Source organism: Paroedura picta, chromosome 7 (genome assembly GCF_049243985.1).
Source record: "Paroedura picta isolate Pp20150507F chromosome 7, Ppicta_v3.0, whole genome shotgun sequence".
Lineage (NCBI taxonomy): Eukaryota > Metazoa > Chordata > Lepidosauria > Squamata > Gekkonidae > Paroedura > Paroedura picta.
Genome location: NC_135375.1, coordinates 15,193,280 through 15,214,293, shown reverse-complemented (window position 1 = coordinate 15,214,293; position 21,014 = coordinate 15,193,280). Strand labels below are relative to the sequence as shown.

General features: G+C 44.6%; 1 protein-coding gene across 4 annotated transcripts in view; it reads right to left on the bottom strand.

Annotated features, from left to right (window-relative positions):
* Positions 1–21,014, bottom strand: part of DCC (DCC netrin 1 receptor) — a 939,742-nt gene that overhangs the window by 81,252 nt on the left and 837,476 nt on the right. For all 4 annotated transcript variants that reach the window (XM_077346794.1, XM_077346795.1, XM_077346796.1 and 1 more), the window contains exon 21: positions 18,099–18,131. In XM_077346794.1, coding sequence (XP_077202909.1) covers positions 18,099–18,131 — 33 coding nt within the window. The remainder of the gene's footprint in view (positions 1–18,098; positions 18,132–21,014) is intronic.

Sequence of the window (21,014 nt, the reverse complement as noted above, 5' to 3'; positions counted from 1 at the left end):
TATCTTAGCCAGTACTGTTCTACATGTAGTTTAAAGCCATTACCGCTGGAATTGCCAACAGGAATTGCTCCCTGGCCATCTCCAAGTGATTTTAACACATCAAATTTAAGCAGATATCCCAAGGTATTTAATAATAATAATAATAGTAATAATAATAGTAATAATAATAATAATAATAATAATAATAATAATACTCTCCCCCAAAGAAACCTGCTCTCAAAGCAGAGGCAGAGCTAAGTCCCACAAATCCAGTAAAATTAATCAAAACTGCCTCTTATTCAAATGACAGACCTGGAAAGATACATTCTAGACAGAATGTTAACAACATTAGAGTGTTGCAGAGTAATGCTTTTCCCCTACAAAGATAAGACTGCAATAATTATGTAGATTTCTCCCCACGACTTGACAGGAAATCCATAACTTGTCGGGATTGTTCTACAATCTCTCCAATAACATGCAAAAAAAAAAGCACCTCTAGCTCTCTTTGGTCAATTCCATTGCAAAGAATCTTTTGCCAAAAAGGCAGGAGCCTTAACCATAAATGCCAATATAAAACTTTGCAGCCAAGTCCCTAAAACACCAATTCCGAACTGTAGTTTCCTTCATCCACTTTTGCTTCTTCCTTAAAACATTTTTTTCCTGTCATTGTTCTTAGAACAAGAGTGGTTACTACATTAAACTAAGTGCCAGTGAGTTGAGCTGCCACCCTAAGTACATTTATATGCAAGTGAGTTTTATGATAAGTTCGGTAATTAATGAAGTGGGACTCAATTCCAAGTAATTACGCTGAAGAATGGACTACAAATCAACCTCGATGCAAAGCCCTAACTCTGTGTCTTGGTCTCCTTCACTGCTGCAGGGAGGGGACTTCTCCCCCTGACCCCATCTGGTCCTGAGCCAAATTACTAGTCCATCCAACCCTGACGGCTCCAGACGATGTTTTCCTATAAAAGAGCTTTCCCCTGGACTTCCTACCTGAGATCTATTCAACAGGAGATGTCAAGGCCTCCCTGTGGGCAACACGTTTGCTCTATCAATGGATGGAATGAGCTCCTGGAGGACATCGGGGCCCTAATGGAGCTGCCTCAGTTCTGCAGGGGCTTCAAAACGGAGATCTTCTGCCAAGCATTTGGTGGGGGTCAGTGAACCCATAACATTGCCTGCCCCCCCACAAGTCACCCCCTTGAAAACAGCTGATCGGAAAGTGACCTACAATGAAATCATAACAATGATGACGTGGCTGCCAATCATCAATGTTGTTTAATGCTTTTTAAAGGATGCTGTCAAGTTTTTGACGTATTTTTATTGTTCCGATTATTATGTTGTACATCGCCCTGAGTTGGTGTGCCAGGAAGGTGGCATAAAACTCAAACAAATAATTACATAAATAAAAGTAAGTAAGTATGTAAGTAAGTTAGAAGAGCCTCTTGTGGCGCAGAGTGGTAAGGCAGCAGACATGCAGTCTGAAAGCTCTGCCCATGAGGCTGGGAGTTCGATCCCAGCAGCCGGCTCAAGGTTGACTCAGCCTTCCATCCTTCTGAGGTCGGTAAAATGAGTACCCAGCTTGCTGGGGGGTAAACGGTAATGACTGGGGAAGGCACTGGCAAACCATCCCGTATTGAGTCTGCCATGAAAATGGTGGAGGGCGTCACCCCAAGGGTCAAACATGACTCAGTGCTTGCACAGGGGATATCTTTACCTTTATCTAAGTAAGTATGTATGTATGTAAGTAAGTAAGTAGATAAGTAAATAAATAAGTAAAATAAATAAATGAATAAATGATCCTAGAATTTTGATTATGTGATTTTATTTGCGTTGTGATCTACCCTGAATCTGCTGAGATATGGTGCAATATAAACTTCAAAATAAGTAACTAAGTAAGTGGGTATGTACGTAAATAAATAAGTGTTCAGGCTTGCTGGGTGGCAAAGAAAAATCTGATTGGTGTAGCCCCAACTAGTGTTTCTAAAGCATCTGTTTTGGAGCCCACCTTCTAAAATATGTATTATCTGAGGCCAGCACTCTCAGCTTTTGCCTAACTCTACATCAAGAATACATTTCCGCATGTGTCAGAAAAAAGCTTTAAATTTTGCTCTTATACAAGAGAGCATTTCACACAATAATTTGACCACTGAGGAAGACCCCTGCGAGTCAAAATGCATTTGTTCTATTCTGTCATGTGCAGTTAGATATGCGTTGTTTTTACTTTGCTCTTAATATATTATTGGTGCGCTTTGTTTAATGAATATTTTTAATGATTTTTTAATATTGTTTTGCAGCTCAACTTTTGGGCTTTTGACATTGGGCTATTCTGCACCATTCCATGGCCCCTTCGTGGACAGTACACACCACAAAACTAGTTTCGGAAAGGAACCAACGTTGCTTCCTTAAGGAGCCCTGACATACACTTTGAGAATTGCCGTGTTAACTTGAGGAGTCGTTACATTTCATAGAAGGGGCCCCCGCACCTCAGTATATCTGGAAATTATTCTTTGGCACCGCTTTGCCGATCAGCATCTGTGGAATTCTTGGGTATGAAAGGCACAATTAGGAAGGTAAGGTCATTATCATCATGGGGGCTTTCAGCATAATCAACTTCTCAATCAAGATAATTGCGCAGCCAGTGGCATTTGATCCTTACAAAAAGAGCAATGTTACACCGTGTCGAGTCGTAATCATTAGAAAGGGAGAGCAACCCGGCCGGTTCATAGCCACACACCGAATGAGATTTGTTGTTGTTGCTGTTGCTCGGGTGGATCGAAATGACATTCCTACGAAAAGCCACCTCTCTTACAAAGCTTTCAGAATGTATTTACTCCCTGAATTTTGAGCAAAAGATAGAGTCTTTGGAACCGGTGTCTACTTGGAATTTCAAGAAGCACCGCAAATATTACAGCAAGGTGGAACTTTGTGAAACAACACCGGAACGCAAGTCATTTTCGGCACAATTCCAACTTAGCTTGTTCTGAACTTGGTGACGACAGAAATTGATTGCAACCTAGAGCAGGGGTAGTCAACCTGTGGTCCTCCTGATGTCCATGGACTACAATTCCCATGAGTCCATGCCGGCGTTTGCTGGCAGGGGCTCATGGGAATTGTAGTCCATGAACATCTGGAGGACCACAGGTTGACTACCCCTGCCTCAGAGGACTAAAAAAATTAAAACATTCCAGAGCTAACCCCTGTATTCAGCTTTACTTTTTTAAAAATTAGCTCATAGTGTGTTTATTTTCCCTTTTTTTAAGATCAGGAAGGCATTTTTCATCAGAGAATGCTTCTTTTACCAATCATGCATGCACTTACCGCTAACCGTAACTGGACAATCCAAATAGAAACCCCAGAGATTTACAACTACTTAATGTTTTTTTTTTAATAACCCAATGAAGGCACAATTTGAGCTTTTGGCAGAACATTCATTGCAAAGTAGAGAAATGTAAGGCTTGTTTTGGTTGTGCAAACTTTTTCTGCTCCTTTAAGAGCACGCTGGATTTGAAAACACCCAGAAGTCAGTTGTTTGAGATTGGATTTTCATGTCATTTGGAGAGGTAGCATGTCAGGTTTCTGATTATAATCCTGGTAATATGGCAGGATTCAGATGGATTGGTCAAATTGGCTTGCATTTTCAGTTAGCATAACTTTCAGTCATTGTGGGCATTAGTTAATCCACAGGCCTTAGTTCTATAACCACTCCCCCACTCTGTACCGATGTTGAAAATAGAAAACCTCCTTAAAAAGTAAATTATTCCAATTTTATGCATGAAATTGAAAGGTCTAAGTTTTTGATTAGTAGCAATTAGACTGATAACAGAGGTAGGAATTAAATAATCCTTGACGAGCCCAGTACATGACATTTAAAAAACTATAATCCCACCACTATCTCATCTTGAATTTATGATAATGTAATTTCATTACTAAGCTTTGACTTTGCTTAGATAAGTAAGGGGAAAAACCCATCTAGAGAAATGATCTCTATTTTAAACCAGCGACTGAAACAGAAGCTAGACTATGATCACAGAGAAGGGTTGTTTTAAATGGATTGCAGAGGAAGCTAAAAAAAAAAAAATTCAGTTCCCGAGTTGGCAATCCTGAAAAGGCCCGTATATAAATTTAATAACAAATAAATAGATATATGAGAAAAAGGTAAAGGTATCCCCTGTGCAAGCACCGGGTCATGTCTGACCCTTGGGGTGACGCCCTCTAGCGTTTTCATGGCAGACTCAATACAGGGTGGTTTGCCAGTGCCTTCCTCAGTCATTACCGTTCACCCCCCAGCAGCAAGCTGGGTACTCATTTTACCAACCTCAGAAGGATGGAAGGCAGAGTCAACCTTGAGCTGGCTGTAGGGATCGAACTCCCAGCCTCATGGTCAGAGCTTCAAATAGCATGTTGCTGTCTTCCCACTCAGCGCCACAAGAGGCTCTTAGATATATGATAGATAAATGATAAAAATACTCATAACTCTCAGATCAACATATCTTCATTTATGGAGTATGAGGAAGATTCTACTCCTTTGGAAAGACAAAACCTTATCTAAAGAGCCAGTGTGGTATATTGGTTAAGAGTGGTGGGTTCTATTTTGGTGAGCCTGGTTTGATTCCCCACTCCTCCTCCACATGCAGCCAGCTGGGTGACCTTGGGCTTTTGACAGCCCTGATAGTGCTGCTCTGACCGAGCAGTAATATCAAGGCTCTCTCAGCCTCAACTACCTCACAGGGTGTCTGTTGTGGGTAGAGGAAAGGGAAGGAGACTGTAAGCCACTTTGACACTCCTTCAGGCAGTGAAAAGTGGGGTGTAAAAGCCAACTCTTTTTCTTGTAAAAACAGTGTTCTCTTAAGTACAAAACATCAATGCCTTGTTATGCTCCATTCCCCCATTAAGTATGTGTTAAGTGCTGTCAGGCTGCATCCAATCTGTGGATGAACAAGCTCTAAAATATCCTATCATTAACAATCTTTCTCGAGTCTTGCAGATTGAGGGCCATGGCTTGCTTGACTGAGTAATTCCATCTCAGGTTCCTCTTTTCCTGCTGCCTTCAATGTCTCATAGCATAGTGTTTTCCAGTGACTCTTGTCTTTTAATGACTTGACCAAAGCACAATAGCCGTTTTAGCTTCTTGGGAGAGTTGAGGCTTGATTTGATCTAGAACATACTGAGGTCCATCGAGAAACCCCTGAAACATACTTCAGGCTTGAGAAACCATGGAAGTTGCATGATCATTCAGAATAGGGTTGGGAAGCAGAGCTGGGCACATGCCCACCTGGGACCCTTCCCATTCCCACACCCATCAGGCCTTTACCCTCTCCTTCCTCCTTTTTGTCCTCACAACTACTTCCCTCCTCATTCTTCATTTGATCCTCATAACAACCTCCTCCCCTCCCCTTCCTCCATTTTCTCCTCACAATCTTCTCCCCTACCCATTTTCCATTAGATCCTCACATGACCCCTCCCCTCCCCATCTCCGTTATCTCCTCACAACAGCCTCCTTCCTCTTCATATTCTCCTCACAACTGACCCCTTCCCCTTCTTCATTTGATCCTTATAATCAATTTCTCCCCTCTTCCATTTTTACTTAAAACCAACTTCTCCCCTTCCCTATTTGATGCTCAGAACAACCCCTCCCCCTCCTCTATTTTCTCCTCACAGCTAACTTTCCCTTTCCCTGTTCTCCATGTGATCCTCATAACCTCCTCCTTACCTCCAACTTATCCCCTCCTCATTCTTCATTTGATCCTCATAGCAACCTCCTCCTCTCCCCTCTCTCCATTTTCTCCTCACAATCTTCTCCCCTCCCCCTTTTCCATTAGATCCTCACAACTGACCCCTCCCCTCCCCATCTCCATTATCTCCTCACAACAGCCTCCTCCCCCTTCATATTCTCCTCACAACCGACTCCTCCTTTCCCCCTCTTCATTTTTTCCTTACAACCAACTTTTCCCCTTCCTTATTCGGTCCTCAGAACAACCCCTCCCCTCCCCATCCTCTATTTTCTCCTCACAGCCAACTTTGCCCCTCCCGGTTTTCCATTTGATCCTCATAACCTCCTCCCCCTTCCCTCTTCCATTTTCTCCTCACAGCCAACTTCACCCCTCCCCATTCTTCATTTGTTTCTCATAACAACCTCCTCCCCACCCCCTCCATTTTCTCCTTTTGACGATTGTGCAAAATTTCCCCATAGCTCCTTAGTTTGATGAATGCCACTCTTCCGGCTGCTTCATAAACATCACAAGCATCTAATGGCTTTTGAGGGGATTGGATATCTTAGCAAATATGTTTCAGATTCCCCAAAATGTCTCTTTCTGATTCTGACCCTTATTGTAGATATATCATCATCTGGCATTTTTATTTGCATGCTTTGAAATTCTTTTCATGGCACCACTATATTCTGCTCCCATTTTGTGATGCTCTTACCTCTGCACCAAAAGCCTATGGCTAAGAGAAGTATCAGGAAAAGGTTAAAAAAAAATAAAGTCAACAAGATTTCCCTCTGTTAGCGCAGTATGGAGCAAAGCTGCTTGAATGCAGGCAGCAGGCAAGAGATGTAACTTAATGCTGTTTCATACCAGTTAGGAGGAAGCACCGCAGCAAGCAAGACCAGACTGTTTATGTTTTTTTCCCCCCAGACAAAACAATATTGAGCAGAGACATTTTCCACTTCAAGTAGCCGAGCAACAGCAAAGCCTGCTGCAAGCCAAATGCAGCAAAGGTCGAATTACATTTTGCATGTGAGCGTGCAAAATAATAATAAAAATAAAGATCATAAAATAAAAACATCCAGACCTGGCTTCAAATACCTGGCCAATCCTATTTTCCCCTAAGCCGAAACAATTAGCGTTCTGTTTATTCATGAGACTGAACCCAGCAAGGTGCAGAATGGCAGGTGTCCTGCCAGATGTAATATAATAATTCCTCATTCTGGGAAGGCGCAGTGCTTTGAACTCAATGGGGGGTGTTCAAAGATGCTTTGGCGAGCCTCCCATGATGGTGAGCAAGAAACGAGGAAGAAAGAAGCACGTCCTCTGGAGTGCGAGACATACTGGGTTTCCAAACAGAAGGATCTTTCCACAATGGTTCTTCTCCATCGGAGGACATTGCTACTACCATTGCATGGTTAAAAAGGCAAAACAGTGAGTTCCAGATCAGTTCCAGCCTGAACTTTCCCTAGAGGCTAAAATGACTACACTAAGGCTATCATATAAGCCTCTTGCGGTGCAGAGTGGTAAGGCAGCAGACATGCAGTCTGAAGCTGTGACCATGAGGCTGGGAGTTCGATCCCAGCAGCCGGTTCAAGGTTGACTCAGCCTTTCATCCTTCCGAGGCCGGTAAAATGAGTACCTAGCTTGCTGGAGGGTAAACGGTAATGACTGGGGAAGGCACTGGCAAACCACCCCGTATTGAGTCTGCCATGAAAACGCTAGAGGGCGTCACCCCAAGGGTTAGACATGACCCGGTGCTTGCACAGGGGATACCTTTACCTTTACCTTTAAGGCTATCATACTTTGGTCACAATATGAGTAAACAAGTCACTGGTGTGTGTGTGTGTGTGTGTGTGACAATAATGTAAGGAAGCCTTTCTCAACCTTTTAAAATCAAGAAACCCTAAAACATTCTTCAGGCTTCATTGTTGGTCATGTTAGAAGGGGGTCAACATGACCATATATGGTCATAGCACCCAATAAATGTTTAGCATTTAAAAAAAATCTGTTCTGACAAGGGCGTCCCTCCACCCCCACCATGGTGGGAGAGCAGCATGATGCTCCCCACCATCATGCAGTGGGGGCCCCATGACCCCAATCCCTGCCGCTGCCACTGCCACCACTTCAAAGCACTCCCATGCCTACTCAGGGGGCTTTGTACCCCACCACAACGGCACTGCCGACACAGCTGCTGCCGTGCATAATGGGTCATAGACACACAAGAAACTCTTCTTCCAAAAGTTGGGAACTTTCCTGAGTTTGACACTTGTGAGTAGTTCAACTGCTGTACCGTCCAGAAGACTTAAAACAGCCATTGTGAATTTTCTGCCAAATTCTGTTCCAACGTTCTCCAAGAAGAATGTTGGGATAATCCCAACTTTCCAGGGAAGCTGAACCAAAGAACAACCAAAGCATTCTTTAACCACAAGCCCTGGTTTGTTTCCTGAATACTGTGGGGGCCGGGAAACTCTCGGCATAGAATTTTCTCCAACCTTCCCCCTCCAATGAATTCCTGGTACTCATAGATCCTGCAGTCGGAGGAATTAGTGGGCCATTGTGAACAGGGTCAGAGCAGGGTTCTACATGGGAAGATGAAAATCTCTCCCACCCAGCATGTCAAATAATGACAGTAGGATAAAGGTAATGGTAAAGGTATCCCCTGTGCAAGCACCGAGCCATGTCTGACCCTTGGGGTGACGCCCTCTAGCGTTTTCATGGCAGACTCAATACGGGGTGGTTTGCCAGGGCCTTCCCCAGTCATTACCGTTTACCCCCCAGCAGCAAGCTGGGTACTCATTTTACCGACCTCGGAAGGATGGAAGGCTGAGTCAACCTTGAGCCGGCTGCTGGGATCAAACTCCCAACCTCATGGGCAAGGCTTTCAGGTGGCTGCCTTACCACTCTGCGCCACAAGAGGCTCTTGACAGTAGGATACCAGCCTATATATTAAGTTTTGGTTCAACCCTAATATTAATCTTGTTTCAAAGAAATGGTCGAAACCAAGATGGGACTCTTCAAAGATATCCTCTCCTGCTTTAATTTCCTGGGGTTTTCTGATGGCTCCAGATTCATATCTCCCTATTAACCCTCCCACCATTTGCTCCAGTAACAAAATTAATTTATTTTACATACTTGCACTAAAGCAGTGTGCAGGATAGGGAGGGGAAAAAAAAACACCCTACAGAAATGCGCTCTGGTGCAATTATATAACCACCACCATTTAATTATAAAAAACAGCTGTCTGATTATTTAATCGGAACACCAAGCCTTTATCAGATGCCGCGGAGGCGCTGCATTGGTCATCGGAGGATTAGGATAATTTCATAAAGTATTTAAGCAGCAAGCCACCCATCACTTAAAATCACAGCTACCAAGGCAAACCGATGGGATTTGGTTAGCTGACCTAATGAAATTAGATGCCTAGATCTGAAGAAAGAACAACAAATCAAATAAGGAATCGCATTCAGTACACAGCATGCTGAGAGCTTGTAGCCTGATACAGAAAGTGGACGTCATAAACTGAAAAACTACCTTGATTGCTCTTTCTCCCTTTTGCTGTTCAATCCCCTGTTTTCAAAAGCAGAGCTGGCCTCAAGCTACATCAGATCTGGAATGTCTGCATGGAAGTGAAGAGGTCGTCTCCTTCCCTATATTGTGGCTCTGGGTTAGACAATCCCTGGATATTTGGGGGCACAGCCTTGGGAAAGCAGAGGATGAGAGGGAACTAGGGTTGAATCTAGAGATTCTGGGAGGCATTCCAGTAGGGTTCGGGGAGTAGAGGAACCTCATCAGGGCATAATGCCTTAGAGCAACGGTAGTCAACCTGTGGTCCTCCAGATGCTCATGGACTACAATTCTCATGAGACTGTGGGAATTGTAGTCCATGAACATCTGGAGGACCACAGGTTGACTACCCCTGCCTTAGAGCATGGGTGGCCAAATTGTGGCTCTCCAGATGTCCATGGATTACAATTCCCATGAGTCCCAACCAATATGTGTTGTAATCCATGGACATCTGGAGAGCTTCAGTTTCACCACCCCTGACATAGAGGCTTGATCCTACAGGGAAAAAATGGTGAGTATTATATTAGAGCAGCAAGCTGTGAATTGCATGGTCTTGGGGGGAGGAAGCAGCTCATTATCAAAACCTTGCTATTAATCTGTTATTCTACTAACAGCAGAACAAATTTAGAGTCCAGGCCAACAAAGTTTCATTCAGGGTATGAGCTTTCGTGTGCACGCGTACTTCCTCGCATACAATGTCATGGGACAAATGTCATCAGGTCAAACGTATAGGTAGAGTGTGAGAATAAATTAACATACAGCGTAACGAAAATGGTTAACAGGTAAATAGGCAAATGGTTAACATTTAGGTGTTAGGTGGGAGATGAACAGCTTCTGGAATGACAACTAATCTCCAGTTTACGGAGATCAGTACTCCTGGAGAAAGGAGAGGCTTTGTGGTAGGGTTGGGCGCTTTGGCCGCTGAAGCAGCCGTTCCAGCCTGAAGCAGCCAGCACTGCGGTGCAGGTAGGGGGAGCGGAGATGCCAACGCACCAATCAGCACCTGCACACAGGCGCAGCCCCTCCTCCCCTGTGGCGCTAGCTGCTTCGGGCTGGAATGGCTGCATTGACGGCTGAAGCGCTCAACCCTACTTCGAGGGGGTGTCTTCTCCAGCATTATATCCTGCTGAGACCTCTTCCCTCCTTCAGCCTTGCTTCCCCCAAACTTCATCCCCAAATCTCCACAAATTTCCCAACCTGGAACTGGCAACAATCCTAATTTGGGCCACCGTGGCCCCCCTCTTGCCTTTGTTTTCTCCTGGCATCCACTTCTTAGGAAACGCATCTGACAGGAACTTGGTGAAGAAAGAAAAGGCAAATCTGACGGGAGCGTATCTTTTCGACGGATGAAAAACAAATAAGTAACCCCCCTACGATTTCAGTATTAGTGCCAATCACTCTGAATGCCTGCCAGTTGTTTTCCCTAACACTTCCTAAAGAGTTTTCTGTATCGGCTTCTCGGTGCTACATATGCTTATTAAAAAATAAAATGAGCGGCTTTTGTACACTTGACTGATGCTACCAATAAAACTTTGGCTCAATGCTTGCCGTGCAGAGCGGGCGTCGTGATAATTCACCTCATTAGGCGATGGTGGCTCTGTTCTCAGAACCTTCCCTACAAAATCAGTCATGTTGAGACACCAAACGTTCTTTTGTCAACAAATGGTGGTACGGCCGGCAGGCTAGACCTGATTACGAGCTTCCAGTACTTGAAGAGGAAGGTGAATTTTCGGGTTACCTTTGTACAATACGTATTCCGCCAACCGCCTTGGCGGCTCCCAACATGGTGTTTATTTTTCACACTGTTCAGGATCCCATTTAATTTAAGGGAAGGAGGGGAAAGCAAGTGAAATGTTCAAAAGGAAGGAAGGAAGAACGTTCTTATTTACTGAGACATGAAGCCTTGGGGGCTGGAGGCAGGTTCCTTAACCACATACACTGAGCGATCTAACTTTCATCTAGCAAGCTCATTTACTTCGCCACATGAAAGGAACGCACACCTCCTTTCTCAAACTGGGCAGCTGGCCTCCCCACCCCACCGTGGGGACTCTGTCCTTTTCTATAGTGTATCTAACATGTTCGGAACAAGTTGGAATTACAGGTTAAGGGGGGGAAAAGTGGAATCCTGCAAAAACTGGCAAATAAGCCATGGGGATGCTGGTGGCTGCCTTGGACCTTTGGCCTGGCATCTCAGGTCCTGCATATTTATTTATTTGATTTATTTGATTTAATTGATTAATTTGATTAATTTGATTTTATACCACCAGTTGCCATCTTGGGTCAGTGAACAACATGAACAGCGTTAAATACAATAAAATCCATGAACAACAATAACATTAACAGTTGAAACAAGATCATTTGAGGACCGTAAATTCCAGCAACCAGAACTACATATTGTCAGCTTCAAGGCTATTCCTCATCAGCTTCTTGGTGCAACATTTAGGCTTAAATTGAAGAAAGTAGGGAAAAGCACTAGGCCGCTGAGGTATGAACTAATATCCCTAACGAATATACAGTAAAGGTAAAGGTAAAGGTATCCCCTGTGCAAGCACCGGGTCATGTCTGACCCTTGGGGTGACGCCCTCTAGTGTTTTCATGGCAGACTCAATGCAGGGTGGTTTGCCAGTGCCTTCCCCAGTCATTACCGTTTACCCCCCAGCAAGCTGGGTACTCATTTTACTGACCTCGGAAGGATGGAAGGCTGAGTCAACCTTGAGCCGGCTGCTGGGATTGAACTCCCAGCCTCCTGGGCAAAGCTTTCAGACAGCTGCCTTACCACTCTGCGCCACAAGAGGCTCTGAATATACAGTAGAGGGGACAAACAGATTTAAGGAGAGGGAGGGAAGACTAAGGAGGGCAGATTAGATGTCAGCTTTTGCTTTGGCCTCAACAAAATACCATCTCCTCCCCCCTCCCCCCCAACGCCACCGATGCTGGCCCTGGGGCCACAGAGCACCCCCACGGCCTTCGCAATGTTGCGGGAGTGCTAAGCGGGCCCGTGAAAGCCCCCCCCCCAGTGGGCAACCCCCACCAATGGCATGGCTGGGCTAGGGCCAGGGGCAGCGGAGCACTGCTGCCGCCTTTACATTTTAAAATGCAGCGGCTGGTAGGCGGATGGGGGGGAGTTCAGTGGAGGCAGGGGGATACCTGGTGGGGCGTGAGGTTGCTTCATGCCTCCTGACTGGTGGGAACTCCAGCCAGGTGCGTGATGGCCCCTCACCCGCCTGGCTGGAGCTCTTATCAGTCTGGGTGAGGGGCCAATCGGAAGGCGTTTTGCGCTTTGTGCCTTCTGATTGGCCTCTCATCTGGACTGGTCCCACCCACTCTCCTCCCACTTACCCCTTAGGAAATTATGAAGGAGGAACTATTAGTTGGTGACAGAATTTTAATGAAACACTTATCTGGGTTTATTGCTATGAATTGCTTTCTCGTTTTTAACTCTGTATAATTGAATTTATGTTGTTAACCACCCCGAGCCCGTCTTCAGGAAGGGTGGTATATACATTTAATAATAAATAAATAAAATAAATAAATGAGCAGACATGTCAGATTAGAACTTTGGCTCCTCTCAAGTAGTAGCACCCTGTCTCACATAATAACGAAGCTTCAAGGTACAGAAGCCAATGCCCGTGGCTTGCCCCGACCCCTCGTCCTTGTGTTGAGAGATGGCATGAGCCTGATAAAGCACAGTAGCCAACCAAGAGGCGGGGCCTAGTCATTCAAAGTATCTACAGAAGGAATCATTGAATAGTCGTCTAGTTAATGTACTGCCTTTCCCACACATTACAATTCCCGAATGCCATTACAAGAACGTCCTTGCATCTAGGAAATAAATGATGCCTATGCAATTGTGAATAAAGGGGCATTCTAGAATACTTAGCAAAATGTGAACTTTTATACGAGCATTTGAAACTGCCATTCATAATTGTAGGCCTGTTTCCTATTCAAGTTAAGTAGGAGGGTCCATCTCTACTTCCCATCTTTCATGGCTAAATGGGTAGCTCAAGAAAATATTGTGATTTAGGGTTTGTTTTTTTTTCCTCCCTGGGCATGTGCCTTAAGCCTCTGTCTTATTATTAATCGTTCTCTGCCGGAAAAACACACACTGCATAACAAACTTCAGCGCTAGGTTACAAATTGGCAAAACAAATAATCTTCAGTGTTTGATCTTAATAGGCATTCTAGAACATAAAGCTGTTGCCATTTTCCTTACATACCTCACAGCGATTTCAAGTAAACACAAATAAGAATCAAAGGCAAGCTCCTCTATCATTTGGGTGACAGTGTGGCTAATTTCCCTGCCCACACGGCATCCGCGTAATAAATGGAGATGTTTGAACAGCAAAATGTTACAAGAACAATGGGAGCTGGATTGAAAAACAGAGATGAACTTTTAAAGGCAATGAGGGCTACTTCCGACAAGCCGTGGGAGGGTCTCCTTGTGACAAGCGAGGGTGGGGAGAAGACCAAGGGGTTCTGAATGCAAAGGAATGAGACAGAGAAAACTGATCCTTGCACAAGTCTATTTTGTGCACCAAGACCTTTGCTGAATCTGCACTTACTTTGTTTATTCTGTTGTGGATCCTGCTGAATCCAGATTTATTTGAACTCGGGTCTTCCTCTATTCCCCCCCTCACCATTGAAACAGAAAAGTGTTTTGCACATGGTTAGGGAAGCTTATAATGGGGGGGGGCAACCACAGCAGGAGCCTCTTTCTTTTTTTGAAGGTGGGGGGACAGTATTGGAGACAGCAGAGGAGGGAGAAAAAAAACTAAGAGGCAAATCTCTACCGAGAGAAGTTAGGGCTTCTGGAGCTTCTGCCAAGAGAAGTTAGGGCTTTCCCTTTAAGGCAAACTTGCAGCCTGGGAACGAGGAAGCCTTTGAACTGAAGCCTTGGCCAATCAGGGCTTCTCTACAATGGAGGCTCAGCAGCAAGCAGAGAGCTGCGACTTTCTCATGCCAATTTTTCAAATATTGAGGGTTATATCCACTCTAGGATATTATGGGGAAAAGGTAGGGTCACTCCAGATCAATCATGCTTGTTGCAGAGGGAAAATGTAAATCAGACAAAATCAAAATGGAAATTGCATTCAGTGGAGATGTCAGGGACTTAAACAACCTGGGGATTGGAATAAAAGCTCCGTGCAGATTCAGCCTTTGTTGACAGCTTGTTAATTTGGTTGAAAGTGCTGTCAAGTCACAGCTGATTTATAGAAGAAGAAGAGCTGGTTCTTATATGCCACTTTTCTCTACCAGAGAGCCAGTTTGGTGTAGTGGTTAGGAGTGCAGACTTCTAATCTGGCATGCCAGGAGGAGTCTCAAAGCAGATTACAATCACCTTCACTTTCCTCTCCCCACAACAGACACCCTGTGAGGTAGGTGAGGGTGAGAGAGCCCTGATATTATTGCTCACTTCTATCAGTGCTGTCGTGAGCCCAAGATCACCCAGCTGGCTGCATGTGGGGCCGTGCGGAATCAAACCCAGCTCACTAGATTAGAAGTCCGCATTCCTAACAACTTCACCATGCTGGCTGCTCTCTTATGCTGACCCTATATTTATTTTAGTTATTTATTTTATTTATTATCAGTTTCGTAGGCTGCCCCTCCCCATAAGCAGGGTCAGGGCGGTTCAAATCATATTCAATATAGGGCATTACTAAATTACAGATAGAACAATAATAAAACCATGCAGTTCTCCATTTTCTTATCTCTCATTCTAGTTCACCTTTCAGTTTAGTGCTGGGAATACTGGAGACGAATGGAGAGAGGCCCATAGACTTTTATTGGCTATATTAGCTTCCTCCGGCCTCAACCAATCAGACTGGAAGAAGAGCTCCATCTTGCAGACCCTGCAGAACTTAGGTTATTCAATCAGGGCCTAGAGCTCAATTGGCAGCTTGTCCCATTTCAAGGCCAAAGTTTCAAGGTCACTCACTTTTGCCTGCCTCTGCATAGTGACCCTAGCATTCCTTGGCAGACTCCCTACTGAATAGTGGGTTCCATAAGGAGTAGAATCGCTCATAGAGTGAAACATCAACCCTTTAATAAAATCGCACCACAGAATTGAAGTCAGTGACCCACCACCTAAAGGTGTACACCGTTGGAGATTCCTGCCAAAGCCTCTGATTGACACCCTTGAGAGTTCCCCAGATATGAACTGACTGGTCCATTTGAATGGACCCAGTGGCAGGATAGCATAACAAGTTCTTTGGGTGCCATTTGGGTGCCACTTCCAGTGCTACTGCTATCGGTTTCTAGCACTGGACTGTGTAAAATCAATGGCCCCCTTCTAGTCCATGGGATTAGATATTGGTAGGAGGTTCAGGTTAGGTTTCACCATCTGTGTGTTTTTTTTTGTTTATTGTTGGATGTCCTGGTTTTAATGGGGTTTTGTCCAGGGTTTTTTTATGATGGACCATTGTAACCTGCCATGAGCCAGCTTCGGGAGTGGTGGGGAATAAATAACATCAGACAATAAATAAATAAGTTCTCTTAGTTTGAACCTGGCTCCTGCTCTGTGATTCAGTTGACCCATGTACCCAACACTCCCATCCAAATAACAGCCACGACCAAGATTGGGCTAGCCTGGGCTATCCAGGACCTATTCGGCACACATTGGATAATGCACTTTCAATGTGCTTTTGCAGCTGGATTTTTTGGTGCAGAACAGGAAAATCTGCTTCTAAAGTGCATTGAAAGCGTATTATGTGTGGAATGGGAAGGTCAGGGTAGTTTGGCCATTATTGTGAGATTGGAAACACCAAAGGAACGGACACGGCAGCTGCTACTCTGCAATTCTTCCTTATCTTTTATTTCAAACAGATTCCTTACAGCCACGGGGCATTTTATCTGTTCCTACTGCGAGACCTAAATTTTCCTAAGCACTAAATCTGGATGTTTTGGTCTTTGAAGCAAACTTTTTCTCTGAGCAATTCAGCTTGTGAGAAGGAGCTGCTTGTTAGAGCATTTTCAGGGGAGTGTAACAGCTACCGATTTCTTTGCTGGCTGACTAACAGAGTTTCAGTAGATAAGCTGTTTAACTGTCAAATTATAAGGAACCGACCTGGACATCGGTTGGAATGGGGGCTTTTAAATGGCCTTGGGGCCTGGACCAAGTCAATAACCTGCCTGCTAGTGAACAACCACAGGGCTCGGAGAAACCCACAGATCTGCAGAGGGACATTGTAGATTTTCTCATCCCAGAGAACACCTCTAGTTTTAACATTCCTCTTACAAATAAATATACACCCCTGATTAATGTTGATGATAACACTCAAGGAAGGACGAAGGCAAGGGAAAGAATTCAAGTGCAGAGCTTCAAGGGAAAACCAAAGCAGCTGAAGGAGAAACCCTAAGCTTCTAGCCAAGCTGACTGCCCAAACAGTAGAACTCATTTTTGCTAGACTGAAAGAAATTAACCCCCACCTAGAGGATTCAAGTTGATCGGTGCCAGGACTAGAAGAGAAGATACGGCTGAAATTGGCCTCCAGTGCGTGTGACACGAGAACTGATGGTGCCCCATCCTTGTCCAATGAGGCTACTGGTGAAAGCCATGGAAGCAATGTTCAACAACTGAAGCTACAGCCCCCAAAGATATCTAACATTCTGTAAATCTAGAGGGCGTCCTTTTCCATGAGAAGAAAATGGCTTAACGGAATTAGCAAGGTCACTGTTAGGTATGTAGACAGAAGGTGCTAACATGGACCGCCATGTAAATGAAGCACTGTAAAAGGACCAGTCGCATAATCTGATTCCTGAACTCTATGGACCAATCATAGGGCCATATTAAGTGCCAACCAGAGCTCTTGGTGGACCCATGGAATTGTATATCAGTCTGTTTTCCCATTGTTGTTTTCTGATATTTCAATTGATGGTTGGATTCAATAAAAGGGCCGTGCTTTTGAAGAACTTGTAATCTGTGTCCACCGAACCCACAGACTTATTAGACTTGCAAGCAGGGTTGCCAAGCTCCAGGTGGTGCCTGGAGATCTCGTAGAATTACAACTGCTCCCCAGGTACTAGAGATCAATTCCCTGGTAGAACATGGCTGGATTAGAGGACGGATTTTATAGTACTGTACACTGCTAAGGTCCCTTCCCTTCTCAAACCCTGCCTTTCCTGGGCTCCACCCCCAAAATCTCCAGATATTTTCCAACCCAGAGCTGGCGACCCTAACTCCAAATGAATGTATCTAAAGACTTTATCGCCTGTTTTCTCTTTGTAAATACCAACCAGCTCAAAAAAAAAAACCCAGATCATAAACAGAAACAACGTAATAGCAATTCCAGGTGCAGAAAACCATGGAAACAACCCCGCGAAAGAATAATGTCTTGAAAAGTTATCTAAACTTTGTCTGCGTTATTTAATCAAGGAGTGCCAACTTGAGAGAGAAGCTGATTTACGGCTAAAGAAATGTAGGACCTCCCCCCCCCCTTTTTATGGTGAGGTTCCGGAACTTTAATCTATACCCCACAAAAAAAGGGTTTGAAGAGCAGCTTGGAAATTATGCCAAGCTTAATTATACTTAATGTGAATTATTCAGAAGTGCAGCAGAGAGAGGAAAAAATTTATTTCATACAAAGGAGCCTGACATTTTAATTGGTCCTTCAGAAAAGAGACAAAACAATTTCCTCTCAAGAAAATTTACATCGCTCCCCATCAAAACAGCCGCCTCAGCCGAGCAGAACTTCATTAACAAGATTAATTATCATGCCAGTGTCTGCCTCATCAGGTGTGCTGGCCAGGTGAAGAGCAGGAGGAGGGGGGGGAGGTAGAGTGGGTGTCGCTGCCCACAGAAGGCCCTGATCTGAAGAGAAAACGGGACACAACATGGCTCCTTACCTTGGTCATTAGCCATTTTGTCGGGATGCTCCACTGTAAAAAAAAAAGCAAAGAAAACACCGTTAGACTTGTGGCGGTTTCTGAGAGGAACGGTGACATATGGAACCAACAGTTCCGTTAGCTAGCTCCTGTATCGAGATTCCCTCCTTTGGCACATTTCCCCCTGCAGATTGATCAGAGTGACAGAAAAGATGTGAACATTCCTCTTGATTTTTGGAGACATTTGAGAGAAGGAAGGAACAGATGGGAGTCGGACGTCTATCGTCTCGTTATCACCAAAGTTGGAGACTGCGGGGTTTTTTTACACCAAAAAAAAAACAAACCCCGTATCCCCAATTGTTTGCCTTTCAGATCTGAGGTATCATCTGGAACGCTTAATTAAGTGTGGAAACGAGACGAGAGAAAGAGGGGCCATTCCTTTGAATAATTAGACATTAATCCTTGCTGCGTTGGAAGCGAAACTCCAACTGGGGTTGTCATCGTTTCAAGCTTAGCGGAAAAGTGATTTTTACATGCTTTTTTTTTAACGCAATAATCACAGGGAAGAAAAAAAAATGGGATTGCAAGTACTCCAGTCCGCGACTTGGGAATTTATAGACAGCGGCAACATCCCTTGGTGGTGACAGGCCAGAAGTATTCACTGAGCAGCCAAAATAGCCCAACTCTCAGGGTGGGTGAAGCCAAATCCACACCTTTCTAAGCCCCTGGGTGTCACAAGGCCAAGACAGGCGTAACTCTGCTCAGCCTGGCAGGGGAGGGCATAAACTGGTTCGTGACCTTAAATCTGTCATGAATTTGGCTGGTTCATACCATATTTTGCTTTAGGATGCTTAGGGCTGATCCTGCCTTGAGCAGGGGGTTGGACTAGATGGCCTGTATGGCCCCTTCCAACTCTATGATTCTCTGATTCTATATCCCCCCGCCCCCTTGGTTCAGAGGAGGTGCTTCCTTCAAGCAGTTCCTGGACCTTTTGCCCAGTTGGGCTTGGAAGGAAGTGAAACAGAGTCTTCAAATGGCTGGCAGCCATTTAAAGCTTACAGCTAGACCTGCCTGCTGGTCAGCTGGGAGGTTTAATTGTTCAGCTGGGAGGTTTATTGTACATAGAAATTCCGTGTTGACCCCACAGGTTTTCAAGGCAAAAGATGTTCTGCATTGGGACCCTGGATTACCTTGGTGGGCTACCACCCAAATGCTAAACAGGGTTGGCCCTTCTTCGCTTCAGAGATCTGACAGGTTATGGACCAGCATGGGCAATCCAGTTCAGGGCCTTTTAGAGTTAATTACATTGAGGGGATAATGGAATACATGTAATTCTATTATGTTCTCAGTTTGGGGTGGGGAGAAAAAAAACCCACAGAAATCTTCTCTTCTCTCCATGTCAAGTTGCTAGGTTGGACTGCAGAAAAAAGGAGTGAATCAAGCTCTCTTCCCTCTCCCTTTTTCATTGCTTCTATCTCCGCCCAGCTCGGGCTTGGAAGAGAAACTAGCTGACTTTTGTAACTTTATTATCTGGCAGCTGTTTTGCACAGGGGGCTGGTGGATCAGAACCTGACTCCTGAGCCTCCACTCAGCTCGAAGTTGTCGTTTGATCAACAGGCACCTGTAAACTTATTCAACAGGTGTTTGAGCCATTTGATGCAATTCATAGATATCCATGATGGGTTCCACAGGGCAATTGTGAGTGTCTGAGGAGGTAATTTTGACAGATAAACCAATATTAATATGAAATTCTAGCATCCCTAAACGTGGGTGAGGAAATGTATAAATATTTCAGTAAATAAACTGGGAATATTTGATGATAATGTTGTATAACTGAGGATAAGTAGTGAATTTATTTTAATTATTTATTAAATTTCTATGCTGCCGCTCCTAGTCCATGGTGGCTTACAACAAAGATAGACTACAATAAAAACAACAGAACATAACCTTCAACCTCCCACCCTCCCCTATCAGCCTGCCCCAAACCCTGAATTTAAGGTTAAGAAACATAATTCTAGCATATGGAGTCAGACAATCTTTCCGTGAAGCAATTTCTACATTGAGAACTGATGAAGGGCATACTGACTCTTAAAAGTTCATACCCTGAAAATCTTGTTTCTTAAAGAGCTACAGGACTTGGATCTAACTGTTCTGCTGCAGAACAAATTTAGAGCCCAACAATTTTTTAATTCAAGGTATGAGCCCTCATGTGCACACACACTTCCTCAGGTACAGGGTCAGATACAATGCTGAAGACCAACCTAGCTACCCTTGGAAATTATCTACATGTGGGATAACATAAAGGTAAAGGTATCCCCTGTGCAAGCACCGGGTCATGTCTGACCCTTGGGGTGATGCCCTCCAGCGTTTTCATGGCAGACTCAATACGGGGTGGTTTGCCAGTGCCTTCCCCAGTCATTACCGTTTACCCCCAGTAAGCAAGCTGGGTACTCATTTTACTGACCTCGGAAGGATGGAAGGCTAAGTCAACCTTGAGCCGGCTGCTGGGATCAAACTCCCAGCCTCATGGGCAGAGCTTTCAGACTGCATGTCTGCTGTCTTACCACTCCGCACCACAAGAGGCACCTGTGGGATGACATATTTGGACCCAATCCCTGGCAAACAGGAAGAAAAGCTAGTTTTTATACCCCACTTTACCCGAAGGAGTCCCAAAGGAGCTTACAAGCACCGTTCCCTTCCTGTCCCCACAACAGACACCCTGTGAAGCAGGTGGGGCAGAGAGAGCTTTGAGAGTGACTGGCCTTAGGTTACCCAGTTGGCTACATGTGGAGGAGGAGTGGGGAATCAAACCCAGCTCTCCAGATTAGAGGCCACCAAGCTTTACCACTACAACAAGCTGGCTCTTGGTGTGGATTGTACAGTCTTGAGTTTTGGCTTGGTCGAAGTCCACAGAGACAATCATAAACTTTAAGACTG